This window comes from Xenopus tropicalis, chromosome 3, assembly GCF_000004195.4.
Source record: "Xenopus tropicalis strain Nigerian chromosome 3, UCB_Xtro_10.0, whole genome shotgun sequence".
NCBI classification, from domain to species: Eukaryota; Metazoa; Chordata; class Amphibia; order Anura; family Pipidae; genus Xenopus; species Xenopus tropicalis.
Genome location: NC_030679.2, coordinates 6,658,672 through 6,674,338, shown reverse-complemented (window position 1 = coordinate 6,674,338; position 15,667 = coordinate 6,658,672). Strand labels below are relative to the sequence as shown.

Here is a 15,667-nt window from a genome sequence, read left to right as displayed (position 1 = left end):
TTTTTTTGCTTTAGAGGATGCCTGTTAGAGACAGAAAGGGCCTTTCAGCGAGGGGGAATGGCTTGAAAGGCTTCTGAGATGCCCCGTGGGTTATTAATAGAGATTGCAGTTAAGGGTTTAGCAAATAGCCAGAGGGGAAATGGGCAAGCAGTAAGGGTGCCAGTGACAAACAATTCAAAAACAATAAGGAATAAAAAAAAAAAGACCAATTGAAAAGTTGCTAAAAATGGACCACTCTATCATTTAAAAATGGTAGAACTCCCAGCACCGGCTGATACAATGGGAAAGTCGTGTAAGAAAAACGTTGCCGGCGGCAGATTTTTCAGCTTTCCGCAATATCTGAAAAGAAAATTATGGAGAAAAAAAAAAAAAATCGCCTATTTTTATTCAAACAAGGTGGGTGGGAAGGTAATAACTCGGCTCAGGCACTTGAGTGTGAATGCCGGAGCGGCACGGAGGCAGCGACTGGCAGTTGGGAAGCAGGGCATTTGCTTTCAGGCAGACTTTGAATGCTGCAATGGGGGTGGGAAGCCATAGGCACAATACTGGCTGAACAAATACTCCGAAGGGAGCGTGTGTAGGCTGCAAAGACACATTGCGACTATTATTGCGAGCTGTAGGGAAATGGGAGATATTCAGCAAGGAGGAGAAATAATCTTTTCTTGGCTTCCTCAAGAGATAGAATTCTGGGCTAAAAACATAAAAATCTCGGCCTCCTGTCATTACAGCTGTACAACGAAATGCTGGGCCCAGAGCAAGATATGTTGGAAATAACATCAACCTGTTTATATGATAAGCAGCCTGCCATAAAGCAGGGCAGGACTGCTGCTTCCAATGGAGATCAGATAGGATCTGTGCCACTGTGACAGAATGCTCTGTTATACAGATAGCTAGAATCTCAGCCATAAAGCAGGGCAGGACTGCTGCTTACAATGGGGGGATCAGATAGGATCTGTGCCACTGTGACAGAATGCTCTGTTATACAGATAGCTAGAATCTCAGCCATAAAGCAGGGCAGGACTGCTGCTTACAATGGGGGGATCAGATAGGATCTGTGCCACTGTGACAGAATGCTCTGTTATACAGATAGCTAGAATCTCAGCCATAAAGCAGGGCAGGACTGCTGCTTACAATGGGGGGGATCAGATAGGATCTGTGACACTGTGACAGAATGCTCTGTTATACAGATAGCTAGAATCCCAGCCATAAAGCAGGGCAGGACTGCTGCTTACAATGGGGGGATCAGATAGGATCTGTGCCACTGTGACAGAATGCTCTGTTATACAGATAGCTAGAATCTCAGCCATAAAGCAGGGCAGGACTGCTGCTTACAATGGGGGGATCAGATAGGATCTGTGCCACTGTGACAGAATGCTCTGTTATACAGATAGCTAGAATCTCAGCCATAAAGCAGGGCAGGACTGCTGCTTACAATGGGGGGGATCAGATAGGATCTGTGCCACTGTGACAGAATGCTCTGTTATACAGATAGCTAGAATCTCAGCCATAAAGCAGGGCAGGACTGCTGCTTACAATGGGGGGATCAGATAGGATCTGTGCCACTGTGACAGAATGCTCTGTTATACAGATAGCTAGAATCTCAGCCATAAAGCAGGGCAGGACTGCTGCTTACAATGGGGGGGATCAGATGGGATCTGTGCCACTGTGACAGAATGCTCTGTTATACAGATAGCTAGAATCTCAGCCATAAAGCAGGGCAGGACTGCTGCTTACAATGGGGGGATCAGATAGGATCTGTGCCACTGTGACAGAATGCTCTGTTATACAGATAGCTAGAATCTCAGCCATAAAGCAGGGCAGGACTGCTGCTTACAATGGGGGGATCAGATAGGATCTGTGCCACTGTGACAGAATGCTCTGTTATACAGATAGCTAGAATCTCAGCCATAAAGCAGGGCAGGACTGCTGCTTACAATGGGGGGGATCAGATAGGATCTGTTATACAGATAGCAAGTTCTCATGTTCTGCCTACACTGGGAAAAAGAGAAGGTGTCAGTTTGTGTCTAAAAAGCACAAGTTTGCTCCGTTACATACAGGGTTGGACATATCCCGGCAACCAGGCTCATAAAATGCCATTCCTGGCTCCTAGCATTCCTGGAATACTTGATATATATTTACATGTAAGCAGCTATTTTCTGGTTTTGGAATGTTTTCATGGACCACAGAAACGGCCGACTTTATAGTGGGTGGAGAGGAAGCACAACACGCGACTCATGAAGCTTCTCTACAAAGGTCCAAAACAAGAACATGCTTAGAAAAACAAACGGGGGATAAAATCTCTAAAAAGGCTGAGTTATACAGGGAACTCTGAGTATCACTCATGTATTATAAGGGATAATGTACCCCCTACTGTAAATGATAAGGATATTAGCAGTCACTGAGGGGTTCTGTGCCCCCCATATAAAGGCACAAGGCTGCAGGCTGAGTTATACAGGGAACTCTGAGTATCACTCATGTATTATAAGGGATAATGTACCCCCTACTGTAAATGATAAGGATATTAGCAGTCACTGAGGGGTTCTGTGCCCATATAAAGGCACAAGGCTGCAGGCTGAGTTATACAGGGAACTCTGAGTATCACTCATGTATTATAAGGGATAATGTACCCCCTACTGTAAATGATAAGGATATTAGCAGTCACTGAGGGGTTCTGTGCCCCCCATATAAAGGCACAAGGCTGCAGGCTGAGTTATACAGGGAACTCTGAGTATCACTCATGTATTATAAGGGATAATGTACCCCCTACTGTAAATGATAAGGATATTAGCAGTCACTGAGGGGTTCTGTGCCCCCCATATAAAGGCACAAGGCTGCAGGCTGAGTTATACAGGGAACTCTGAGTATCACTCATGTATTATAAGGGATAATGTACCCCCTACTGTAAATGATAAGGATATTAGCAGTCACTGAGGGGTTCTGTGCCCCCCATATAAAGGCACAAGGCTGCAGGCTGAGTTATACAGGGAACACTGAGGTGGCTTCTAATATTCTTATGTTTTAATCTGCGGATTGATTTCATTTCTGATCAAACTCACAACCCAATAACCCATAGCACTGTTTAGACTACAGTATGAAACGTTTCTATTGGATACAGACTGTCCAAGCCCTGAGACTCCCCTCATAAGGCTCTGACTCATTGGTTAGTTCCGGACGTACTCTATTTAAAGGGCCACTACACTTACGGTTATTTCCCTAACAAAGTAGCCTAAAACTACATGTGACCTCACATCTTATCTTATGCTTGTCCCATTGATTACAATTGCCTGTTTAAAAGCATACGTCTAGTTGCTATGGGTTACTAGACCGTTGCAACTTTTATTTGCATTATCTTACATTGCACTAACTCTCCCCCACAACACGAGCACCAAAGTGCCGTAAACAAGAAAAGCTGCCCAGGAACCACTGGACAGACTGGAATGTGACGGTTGAAGAACACGAATGAAAAGCCAAAACCAAACTGAAAAGCTCTTTAAAAGTTCTGAATCTGGAATTCGTTCACGGAGGCAGAGAGAGAATGCATTCAGGGCTGTAAAGTGGAAAAAACAACCTCAAGTGAGGCAATACATGACCTTTACCCACGATCACGTGCGGCACAGCACAAGCCAAGAGCCACGTCATGAAATATGCACCTTGCAGGGCTCCCGGGGGCAGCACGAGGGGGGTAACAGCACTGCTAGGGGTCAATTACGGGCACATTTTCACTTTCGCTTTCTGCATCTAGAGGCACAAACTAACCATAAACATGTCTGACAATAAAAACCGAAACTCAGCAGCTACACATTAGAACTGCTTTCAGCTAACCTATTGTTTCTCCTACTCCCATGTAACTGGAGGAGTCCCAAGCCGGACTTGGATTTCTTACTATTGAGTGCTATTCTGATACCTACTGGGAGCTGCTATCTTGCTCCCTTGCCATTGTTCTGCTGATCGGCTGCTGGGGGGGAGGGGGGGGGATATCACTCCAACTTGCAGCACAGCAGTAAAGTGTGCCTGAGTCTGAGCTTTCAGAATGAGCCAGTGCTACACATTAGACCTACTTTCAGCTAACCTATTGTTTCTCCTACTCCCATGTAACTGGAGGAGTCCCAAGCCGGACTTGGATTTCTTACTATTGAGTGCTATTCTGATACCTACTGGGAGCTGCTATCTTGCTCCCTTCCCATTGTTCTGCTGATCGGCTGCTGGGGGTGAGGGGGGGGGATATCACTCCAACTTGCAGCACAGCAGTAAAGTGTGCCTGAGTCTGAGCTTTCAGAAGGAACCAGCGCTACACATTAGACCTACTTTCAGCTAACCTACTGTTTCTCCTACTCCCATGTAGCTGGAGGAGTCCCAAGCCGGACTTGGATTTCTTACTATTGAGTGCTATTCTGATACCTACTGGGAGCTGCTATCTTGCTCCCTTCCCATTGTTCTGCTGATCGGCTGCTGGGGGTGAGGGGGGGGGGATATCACTCCAACTTGCAGCGCAGCAGTAAAGTGTGCCTGAGTCCGAGTTTTCAGAAGGAGCTAGCGCTACACATTAGAACTGCTTTCAGCTAACCTATTGTTTCTCCTACTCCCATGTAACTGGAGGAGTCCCAAGCCGGACTTGGATTTCTTACTATTGAGTGCTATTCTGATACCTACTGGGAGCTGCTATCTTGTTCCCTTTGTTCTGCTGATCGGCTGCTGGGGGTGAGGGGGGGGGATATCACTCCAACTTGCAGCGCAGCAGTAAAGTGTGAGTGAAGTTTATCAGAGCACAGGTCACATGGCTGTGGCACCCTGGGAAATGAAGAATATGGCTAGCCCCATGGGAAAAACAGATTACAATGCAGGATTCTGCTGGAGAAACTCTATTAACTGATGGGTTTTGTAACAAACATCTTTTCCCATAAAAGGTGAACTTTCCCTTTACAAATTCTGCGAGTGGTAAGACAGCGAGGCTGTGCCTTCGTTAGGAAGTACGAGGGATCTATTCTTAAAGGGACGGCACAAAAGCAAGTCTGACATTTAAGCAGTCAGCTGAGCTTTCGGAAACAAGCACAAAGTGAAACCATGATAAAGCAAAGGCAAAAAAAAAAAAACTGCATTCTTTCTTTCTTCTATTTATCTTTCAGTCTTTTACCCCCCTGGTTGCTAGGGTAAACTGTCCCCTAGCAACCTGACAGCTGCTGCAATTTCAAACGGCAGAACTGCCCAGCAAATAAAAATGAACATCTGCAAAGTACCCATTTAAATGTGTTTCAAATCTGAGACTTATTGGATCCCGAGTAAAGGGTTAAGGAGGCCCTTAACCCTTAAATTCAACATCAACAGTTGTATCAAAATGAGAGCAACTCGTGCATCGAATTAGAACAGTTTCACGAGTCGCTGACCAGATTTTCTGAGCTGTTAGAAGTTTTAGAAATAGTTTATAAAGAATCAACAATTCATTGTTAAGGTTAACTTCCCCTTTAAACTGTCATCTGATTATCAGGCAATTGATTTGGACACACAATGAAACGGAAACTTTTAGGGATCATCGGCACATCTCTAGGACTTTTCCTCTACAAAACGTTGGTCCCCCAGCCCATAAGGGTGCACCATTCTACACGACCAATCACATTTCAAGATTTCAAAGGGCAACAAAACATGCACCCAGGGGTTTTCAAAGGTGCTGAACTTAAATAAACCACATATTTACACTTTCCCATCTGCCCAATGACTTTGCAACGTTCCATTGTATTAAAGCACTATTCAGCAGAGCATTATGGCAACTATCAGGTTGCTAAGGTACAGATTACCTTAGTAACCAGAGAGTGGTTTGAATGAGAGACAGGTATATGAATAGGAAAGAGTAAGAATAACACTGTAGCCTCGTGGAGCAATAGTTTGCTGGTTGCCGGGGTCACTGACCCCCATTGGAAAGAGGCAGGAAAAAAAGGGGCAAATAATATAAAGACAATAAAAAATAAATAATGAAGACCAATTGAAAAGTTGCTTGGAATTGGCACATACTAAAAATGAACAGAAAGGCAAACCTACCCCTTTCAGAGTGAAAAGACCAGTCGGGCAAGTTTTCAGCACTTTTACGGCAAAGCAGAAAAAAAATGTCAAATGACAACTTTCTAATAAAGGCAACATTCGCCTATGGGCCCAATACACTGATATAACATTAACAAGGGGCCCCTGTAGGAGCCAGCCAATCGGCACAAAGCGTCGCTGATACACAATAGATATCGTTAAATAATCATTTAAGCTTCCAAATAGGGATAAGATGGGATAAAGGACACAAAAGGTGCCAAATTTCCTTGGTAGGAACCCATTGTGCATGTGTATTGTCCCCTGTTCCCCAGCCGGTGTTTATAAGTGATACTCGTTACACCTTAACAATGCGGCTCGGCATTGCCCCAATCAGCAATCAGGGTACAGAAGGCAGAATTTTTTAATTGGTGTCGACTTTTTATTGTCATTGGTTTTTGAATTATTTAGCTTTTGGTTCGGAAGTCATCCAGTTTGGTATTACAGCAGCTATATGGTTACTAGGGTCTTATTTACCCTAGCAACCATGCTGTAGTTTAAATGAGAAACGGGAATATAAACAGGAGAGGGGTTGAATAAAAAGGAATAATAAAATTGTAGCCTCACAAAGCAATAGTTTTTTTGGGCTGCCGGGGTCAGTGAGCCAAACGGAAAAGGGCTGAAAAAGACAAACAAATAAAAAATGATAAGAAATAATAAAAAAAAAAAAAACCAACGGAAAAGCTGCAAAAAATTGGCCACCTACGGATAGTCCAAGGGCAACAATGTTGATGTAGAGAGCACTGTTGCAATTGGTCTTCATTTTTTATTATTTGTAGATTTTTTAGTTCAGGAACTCTCCAGTCTGGAATTTCAGCACTTATTTGGTTGCTAGGGTCCACGTTACCTTAGCAACCAGGGAGTTGTTCGGATGAGAGACTGATATATGAATAGGAGAGGGACTAAATAAAAAAAGAAAGTAACAATAACAATAAAACTGGAGCCTCACAAAGCAATAGTTTATTTGGCTGCCGGGGTCAGTAAGCCAAACGGAAAAGGGCTGAAAAAGACAAGTCAAAAATGATAAATAAAAAAAAAAAAACGAAGACCAACTGAAAAGCTGCAAAAGAATTGGCCACCAACTGATAGTCCAAGGGCAACAAAGTTGGACAGACAAGGTTGGCCGGACAAAATCTTTTCCCCTTTGAGTTAACTATTAATAAGATGCAGAGGGCACTGTTGCAATTGGCCTTCATTTTTTATTATTTGTAGATTTTTTAGTTCAGGAACTCTCCAGTCTGGAATTTCAGCACTTATTTGGTTGCTAGGGTCCATGTTACCTTAGCAACCTGGGAGTGGTTTGGATGAGAGACCGGGTACAGGTATAGGACCCGTTATCCAGAAGGCTCAGGACCAAGGGTATTCCGGATAAGGGGTCTTTACGTAACTTGGAACTTAAGTCTACTAAAAAAATCAATAAAACATTAATTAAACCCAATAGGGCTGTTCTGCCCCCAATAAGGGGTAATTATATCTTAGTTGGGATCAAGTACAGGTACTGTTTTATTATTACAGAGAAAAGGGAATCATTTAACCATTAAATAAACCCAATAGGGCTGTTCTGCCCCAATAAGGGGTAATTATATCTTAGTTGGGATCAAGTACAGGTACTGTTTTATTATTACAGAGAAAAGGGAATCATTTAACCATTAAATAAACCCAATAGGGTTGTTCTGCCCCAATAAGGGGTAATTATATCTTAGTTGGGATCAAGTACAGGTACTGTTTTATTATTACAGAGAAAAGGGAATCATTTAACCATGAAATAAACCCAATAGGGCTGTTCTGCCCCAATAAGGGGGTAATTATATCTTAGTTGGGATCAAGTACAGGTACTGTTTTATTATTACAGAGAAAAGGGAATCATTTAACCATTAAATAAACCCAATAGGGCTGTTCTGCCCCAATAAGGGGTAATTATATCTTAGTTGGGATCAAGTACAGGTACTGTTTTATTATTACAGAGAAAAGGGAATCATTTAACCATTAAATAAACCCAATAGGGCTGTTCTGCCCCAATAAGGGGTAATTATATCTTAGTTGGGATCAAGTACAGGTACTGTTTTATTATTACAGAGAAAAGGGAATCATTTAACCATTAAATAAACCCAATAGGGCTGTTCTGCCCCAATAAGGGGTAATTATATCTTAGTTGGGATCAAGTACAGGTACTGTTTTATTATTACAGAGAAAAAGGAAATCAGTTTTAAAATTCTGAATTATTTGATTAATGGAGTCTATGGGAGACAGGCTTTCCATAATTCGGAGCTTTCTGGATAACGGGTTTCCCATACCTGTATATGAATATGGGAGGGACTGAATTAAAAAAAAGTTACAAAAAGTAACAATAACAATTAAACTGGAGCCTCACAGAGCAATAGTTTTTTGGCTGCCGGGGTCAGCGACCCCCATTTGAAAGCTGCAAAGAGATCCGTATCTCTGTCAGTACTTACCCCTGCCTTATAATGAGGGCTCAAAAAAGGAAGAAAGGTGGCTCAGGGCTATGTTTGGGCAACAGGCTGCCGGCCATCAGCCGTGTCATCACCTACCTCCCAAAAATAGAAGGTGCCGGAGGGAAGGAAAAGGCCACTGAGCAAAAATCAGCAGCCGTATTTACAGGGGAGATTATCAGATAGAAAACTGGATTATAGGAGATCGACTCCCCGCAAGTGGCAACAAGTACAGGCTACTTATCTCCATACCTATGTAATCCGGGCAAGCTGCACAGTGTGAATAAGCCACGACTACTAGCCAATAGCAGAGGGGCGTCAGGTTGCTCTCTCACCCGTTATACGGAGCTATAAACTGCATTCAGTTCCCGAAACCATGTGGGTTCCTACAGCGAAACATCTGTCCAGGGAGTCACAAGTTTTAGCAGAAGTGACCAGATTTAAAGGGGAAACGAACCCAAAGTGTCATTCAAAGCAGCTTCCCAATATCCATTCATTCCTCATTCTCACTGGGTTTATAGTTATGTGTAACTGTCACTGTGTCTGTCCCTTTCCCTTCCCTGCACTGCTGGTTCTGACTCCTGATACAACTCCCCAATATCCATTCATCCCTCATTCTCACTGGGTTTATAGTTATGTGTAACTGTCACTGTGTCTGTCCCTTTCCCTTCCCTGCACTGCTGGTTCTGACTCCTGATACAACTCCCCAATATCCATTCATTCCTCATTCTCACTGGGTTTATAGTTATGTGTAACTGTCACTGTGTCTGTCCCTTTCCCTTCCCTGCACTGCTGGTTCTGACTCCTGATACAACTCCCCAATATCCATTCATTCCTCATTCTCACTGGGTTTATAGTTATGTGTAACTGTCACTGTGTCTGTCCCTTTCCTGCACTGCTGGTTCTGACTCCTGATACAACTCCCCAATATCCATTCATTCCTCATTCTCACTGGGTTTATAGTTATGTGTAACTGTCACTGTGTCTGTCCCTTTCCCTTCTCTGCACTGCTGGTTCTGACCTTGATACAACTTCTCAATATCCACTCTCACTGAAAGCAGTATCTGCCCTAGTGGGAACTGATTTTGAAACAGTCTAGCAAAAGACAGCCGATTAAACAGCCATGATGCAAGAGTTCCTTCTGTTACACTGTTTCAAGAGAACAGAAATGGCCCAGCAGACCCTGTTTTCAATGGCAATATGCAGGGAAGGGAAAGGGACAGACACAGTGACAGTTACACATAACTATAAACCCAGTGAGAATGAGGAATGAATGGGTATTGGGGAGTTGTATCAGGAGTCAGAACCAGCAGTGCAGGGAAGGGAAAGGGACAGACACAGTGACAGTTACACATAACTATAAACCCAGTGAGAATGAGGAATGAATGGATATTGGGGAGTTGTATCAGGAGTCAGAACCAGCAGTGCAGAGAAGGGAAAGGGACAGGCACAGTGACAGTTACACATAACTATAAACCCAGTGAGAATGAGGGATGAATGGATATTGGGGATTTGTATCAGGAGTCAGAACCAGCAGTGCAGAGAAGGGAAAGGGACAGACACAGTTACACATAACTTTCATTAGGCAATATTTAGTTACTGGGTTTATATCCCCTTTAATATACAAGCAGTGTGTGCCATTCCCTTGCCACTCAGGGGATAGGTTTCATTCCGTATCGGCAGAGAATACACAGTTGTGACTCATCCCTGCCAATAACATCTCTGCGCCAGAGAAACGCTTTGTATACAAGGTGCCGCTAACTCCCTCTGGTTACTGGAGGTGGGAAGTAACGGGTCACTGCTCTGCCTATTCTGGGCGAGACGGGCCGGTCCCCAGTCAGTCATAAAAAAAAAAAAAAAAGCAACATCCCAATATACATTTCATTTCTGCATTGTTGGTTCTGGCTTCTGAATCAATGTAGCAAAAGGTCAGCTTTTTGTGCATCTTAATCGGCTGCTACATTGTTTCAAAAGTCAGAACCGCCAGTGCAGGAAATAGATATGGCTTTTATGTTTACAAATAACCAGTGAAAGTGTGTAGTTACCATATATTGGTATATGCGGCATACAACTCCCAGCATCCCACGGGAAACTTGGAGGACACAATTAGGCACTGTAGTGACTGACTGTATAACATTCAGAATAAATACCATAAACCGTATTATACATTGCTCGGGAGCTGCTGCTGAACTACAGCAAACCTGTAAGCCCAGGTCGGTGCTGAGAGTTGTAGTTGGGTAACGGCGGGAAAGCCACGGGGCAGAGGTCTCTGCGCAAGCTAAAGTCTACTGGTCCAAATACGGACCAAATGTGTGTGGCATTGGATAAGTCATCTAATATCCCGGCACCAAAAGCAGATTGCAAGCTCTGTGGTCCAGCAGCTGAGCACAGATGGAGCAGAAATAACCAGGGTTTCCCGCTAGGCCAGGACTTGTCTCTCTTCCTGCCGTCGGATCACCGTTCCACTCTCAAGAACAGAGCTTCCTCTGCTGGATAATCCGGCACTCTGCACCCCGACTGCCGGCCTGGCTCACACACTCTAGGCCACCCAGGCCACTGTGGGCCGGCAGCTACTGGACTAGTCACTATTTACATTCCATACAGCTGCAACGGCCACTACATCATATTGGCTTATTCCAGAAATCTCTGTTATCCATCTGCCGTGGGTGAACTACAACTCCCAGCAAGCTATTAAAACTCAACAAACACAGTGGTGAGTATCTGACAACAAAAGGGGCAATACAACTACAGTTTGCTACAACGGTGCAATACGAAACCCTCCTGATGCTGCCCTCTGCTTGCCAGCCACGGACATGACATGCCGAGGACCACGCTGAGTCAGACAGGTAGTAGCCAGGGGGTATAGTTTGAGGACTAACTATAGTCCGGCCCCCCAACAGTCTGAGGAACGGTGAACTGGCCCCCCTGTTTAAAAAGTTTGAGGACCCCTGCTCTGGGGGGGTGACAGGTCGGACATTTCCGATGTATCTATATGCCTTTCAGGGATAGGCTACTCTGTGCCAAGCAGGCATGCAGCTAAATGCTTGGTGGCCCTCTGCAGGACAACAGTAGCCCACTGGCACAGTATGCTCATGAATATGTCACACACTGGCCACCGTACTCACTGTGCCCCCAGGAAGCCTCTCTGCTCTGTATTTATACCCAGGACCCCCACAATAAACCTTCCAACCTTACTCAGTCATATCCAACCTCTGAACTTTCAACTTCAGCTGAACTACAAGTCCCAGAGGCCCCAGCAAGAGAGCTGATCATCCTGCAGAACAGGCACAGATATCATGCTGCAGGTTAGATCAGCCATGTCTGTCAGCTTCTAGCTATTGCTGAACTACAACTCCCAGCTGTCTCAGAGTTGAGCCAGGGCTGTCACACAGCTAACAGGACAGGCATGACCCCCGGCCAGTGTATTGCACACTCTGCAGATCAGCAGTCATTTCCAACCTATGAACCGTCAGTTGTAGGTGAACTACAAATCCCAGCAGCCCCACAGAGCCGGCCCTCCCTATTACAGCAGTATAAGGACAAGGCCCCGTCCCACACACCAGGCCTGAGCCCCACAGAGCGCAGTGTCCCGGCCCTGGGATAGCACCAAGAAGGGGGCAGGCCCGGCCAGCGCTATGAGTTCCCTCTCCCCGGCCCGCAGTAAGGCCCAACCGTTGCACTTACCCGGCTTGCACCGCCTCCTGCGCCGGCTCTTCAGCTCCGTGTGCGCCTGGGAGAGTAATGGCGGCCGGGGAACTCCTCCTCCTCCGGCACTGACTGAGGGTGTGACTGCTCGGCCTTCGCTAGCTTCTTACAGCCAGACGGCCACCATCTTACACTGGGGCGGGGGAGACAGTACTCAGATACGATTGCGCATGCGCAAACTGTGGCACCTCGGGAGAAAGGCAGAAGCCGAACGCATGGGGAAGGCGCAAGGCATGTCGGGAAGTGTAGTTTTCACTCAAAAACCGTTAATTTGCTGTTCATCCCTAATAACCCATCGCAAAAACACGCCTTTATCATGACAGCAGCGGAACCCAGTACACTAGTAGTGAAATAAAGGCTAATACAATTGAAAGTGTATTAAAAAGAGAAACGCTTACGACTCAAGGTATGATGGGGGTTGTAGTTTCTAAGCATGGTTACAGAACGGGGGCCTGCGTCGGATAACACTACATCTCCCGGCATGCAACGCGTAGCTGTCAAGTTCTGTCCGCGCCAGCGGCAGAGAGGAGACAGAGTGACAGGACAAAATACAAATAAATGAACGGGACACTAAAGCGATAACAAAACCGACTGGAATATTGCCGGTCCTTTGGTTTATTTTAGAGGATTAACGCTTTATTGTTAGGGCGGCGTTTTCAGGCTTCACAGCGGCCACCCAAGTAAGGACGCGGGTTCCTTCCGGAAAGCTTTGTCCCCAAGATGGCGGCGCAGTTGGCGCTAAATTCAGGTAAATGGGAATGGGAACACATGTGCCGGCTCTGACTGACTTATTGCGGGAATATTATAAGCGGGTTCCTGGGGGGATCGTCTAATTGGGGGTCGCTAAGCACATTGAGGGGTGTTTTGTTACTCCTGTGGGATCTGCCGGTGAATTAAACGTGCATCCCGCAGATCAGTGCTGGCCCTAGGAAAAATGGAAAAAGCATCAAATTACAGGGGCAACCCCAAATTCTGTCTGTTTGTGGGTATTAATATTACACTGTATTCTGCCCAACTGTTTTATGCAGTTTTATAAATCTCTTACTTGCAACTGTGGCTTGCCAACAAAGTGTTAATAGGTGGCATCTCCACATTATTGCGATTCATAATAGCGTCTAGACGCTCCACTTACACTAATGACTTAGTGGTGTTGATGAGAAAGCCTGATATGAGCGGTGCAAAACTGCTAATGTCATGAAATTGCTGTGGAATTAAAAAAAAAAATAATTATGACAATTAATTGTAAGTGTAGCCTTAGGGTGAAGACACACAGAGCTACTAGTAGCAGCTACTTTTTCACAGCTACTAAATGCCAAAAAATCCCCTGCCATAGACAATACTGAGAATTGCCTCTGCTAAAACACATGTTGAGAATTATCAGTAAATGATCAGCGTTGGCTATTTAAGTAGCCACGACAAGTAGCTGATACTAGTAGCTCTGTGTGTCTTCACCCTTAAGGTGGCCATACACGCACCGATAATATCGTACCAAACCTCGTTTCGTACGATATTCGGTGCGTGTATGGTATGTCGGCGAGTTGACCGATATCGCAGGAAGCTGCTGATATCGGCCGACTCGCCGATCGGGCGCCATAGAAGGCGCCTGACCAAAATCTCCCTTCAGCGCTGAATCGGCAGAAGGAGGTAGAAATCCTATTGTTTCTACCTCCTTACCTGCCGATTCAGCCCTGAATGGTGTGTGGCGGATCTGACGATGTTTCGTGCAACCGAAGGTCGCACAAAACATCGTCAGATCGCCATGTGTATGGCCAGCTTTAGGGTGAAGACACACAGAGCTACTAGTAGCAACTACTTGTCATGGCTACTAAAATAGACAACGCTGATTATTTACTGATAATTGTCTCTACGTGCGTTTTAGCAGAGGCAATTCTCAGTATTCTCTATGGCAGGGTATTTTTTGGAGATTAGTAGCTGTGAAAAAGTAGCCGCTACTAGTAGCTCAGTGTGTCTTCACCCTAAAGGTCTCTTCAGGAGTCAGTAACAAAAAAAATGACCCCTTGGTGTCGCTTTGATTTGTCTTCTGTCTAACCTGTGGTTGTTACATTATTATGGGAATTACCTGGCAGAGTACCCTAATGGAATTGCTTGTCTTGGGATCTTCTGGTCCACCAACTCAGGATACTGGCAGAGTATTTTCTACATTTGGGAAATCTCTGCTGTAGGGGTCCAACACAATGGATTTATATTGACAGGGCCGCCATCAGAAATCACGGGGCCCCTCACAACAAAGTTTTCTGGGCCCCCCTCCCCCAATGGCCCCTCCCATCAGTACAAAGGACACACAGACATATAAAGTATCAGTGCCCCCCCTAATGCTATACTGGCCAGGGCCCCCCCCGAAGACAGTGCCCCCAATTGCCCCCATACACAGGGGCCCCCTGAAGACAGTGCCCCCAGTTGCCCCCGAAGATAGGGGCCCCCCGAAGGCAGTGCCCCCAGTTGCCCCCCGAAGGCAGTGCCCCCAGTTGCCCCCCGAAGGCAGTGCCCCCAGTTGCCCCCCGAAGGCAGCGCCCCAGTTGCCCCCCGAAGGCAGCGCCCCCAGTTGCCCCCCGAAGGCAGCGCCCCCAGTTGCCCCCCGAAGGCAGCGCCCCCAGTTGCCCCCCGAAGGCAGCGCCCCCAGTTGCCCCCCGAAGGCAGCGCCCCCAGTTGCCCCCCGAAGGCAGCGCCCCCAGTTGCCCCCCGAAGGCAGCGCCCCCAGTTGCCCCCCCGAAGGCAGCGCCCCCAGTTGCCCCCCGAAGGCAGCGCCCCCAGTTGCCCCCCGAAGGCAGCGCCCCCAGTTGCCCCCCGAAGGCAGCGCCCCCAGTTGCCCCCCGAAGGCAGCGCCCCCAGTTGCCCCCCGAAGGCAGCGCCCCCAGTTGCCCCCCGAAGGCAGCGCCCCCAGTTGCCCCCCGAAGGTAGCGCCCCCAGTTGCCCCCCCATACACAGTGCCCCCTGAAGACAGTCTTCTTAGGCTGCGGCGGTGGCTTCTTCTCCTTCGGTGGCAGCTCCGTCGACTTCGGACTCCTCGGACAGACAGGCCCTTTTATAAGGCCGCGCCATGTGCGTACTGACATTACATGTAGGCACAGGGCACAACCAATCGGATTAGCTGCTGACCACCAATAAAATGGTGCGATGCCCAGTGTTAAGGTGGTCTGGGCCCGTATTTGATTAAAGGGGGCCCCAGCTAACCAGAAAAGTTTAGCACAGCCGGGCCCCCCTTAAAAGTAGAAATTCTCCGGGTCCGGGACGACTGTGCCCCCCTGATGGCGGCGCGATTTCGCGCAAATCGTTCTTTTTCAGCGATTTCCGGAAATCGCCCCGCCACGTCTGCCATCCCGCCGGCGACTTACATGTTCGCCGGTGGGATGGCAGGGGAAAGGCAACTCGGGGAGATTAGTCGCCCGCGAACAGGGAGTTTTGCCGCGGGCGACTAATCTCCCCGT

At 46.7% G+C, this 15,667-nt stretch overlaps 2 protein-coding genes across 11 annotated transcripts in view; one reads left to right on the top strand and one right to left on the bottom strand.

Moving 5' to 3' along the window:
• Window positions 1–12,448, bottom strand: part of cnot4 (CCR4-NOT transcription complex subunit 4) — a 44,521-nt gene extending 32,073 nt beyond the window's left edge. For 3 of the 8 annotated variants that reach the window (XM_031897972.1, XM_031897974.1, XM_031897973.1), the window contains exon 1: window positions 12,201–12,448. The gene's annotated coding sequence lies outside the window, so the exon portion shown is untranslated. 8 annotated transcript variants of the gene reach the window in all.
• A 256-nt stretch (window positions 12,449–12,704) lies between these two features.
• The window catches only part of nup205 (nucleoporin 205kDa), a 44,995-nt gene continuing 42,032 nt past the window's right edge, over window positions 12,705–15,667 (top strand). The window contains exon 1 of one of the 3 annotated variants that reach the window (XM_012958684.3): window positions 12,705–12,969. In XM_012958684.3, the coding sequence (XP_012814138.1) occupies window positions 12,942–12,969 (28 nt within the window). In that variant the 5' untranslated portion in view covers window positions 12,705–12,941. The remainder of the gene's footprint in view (window positions 12,970–15,667) is intronic. The other 2 variants (XM_012958683.3, NM_001142124.1) reach the window with 2 other exon arrangements.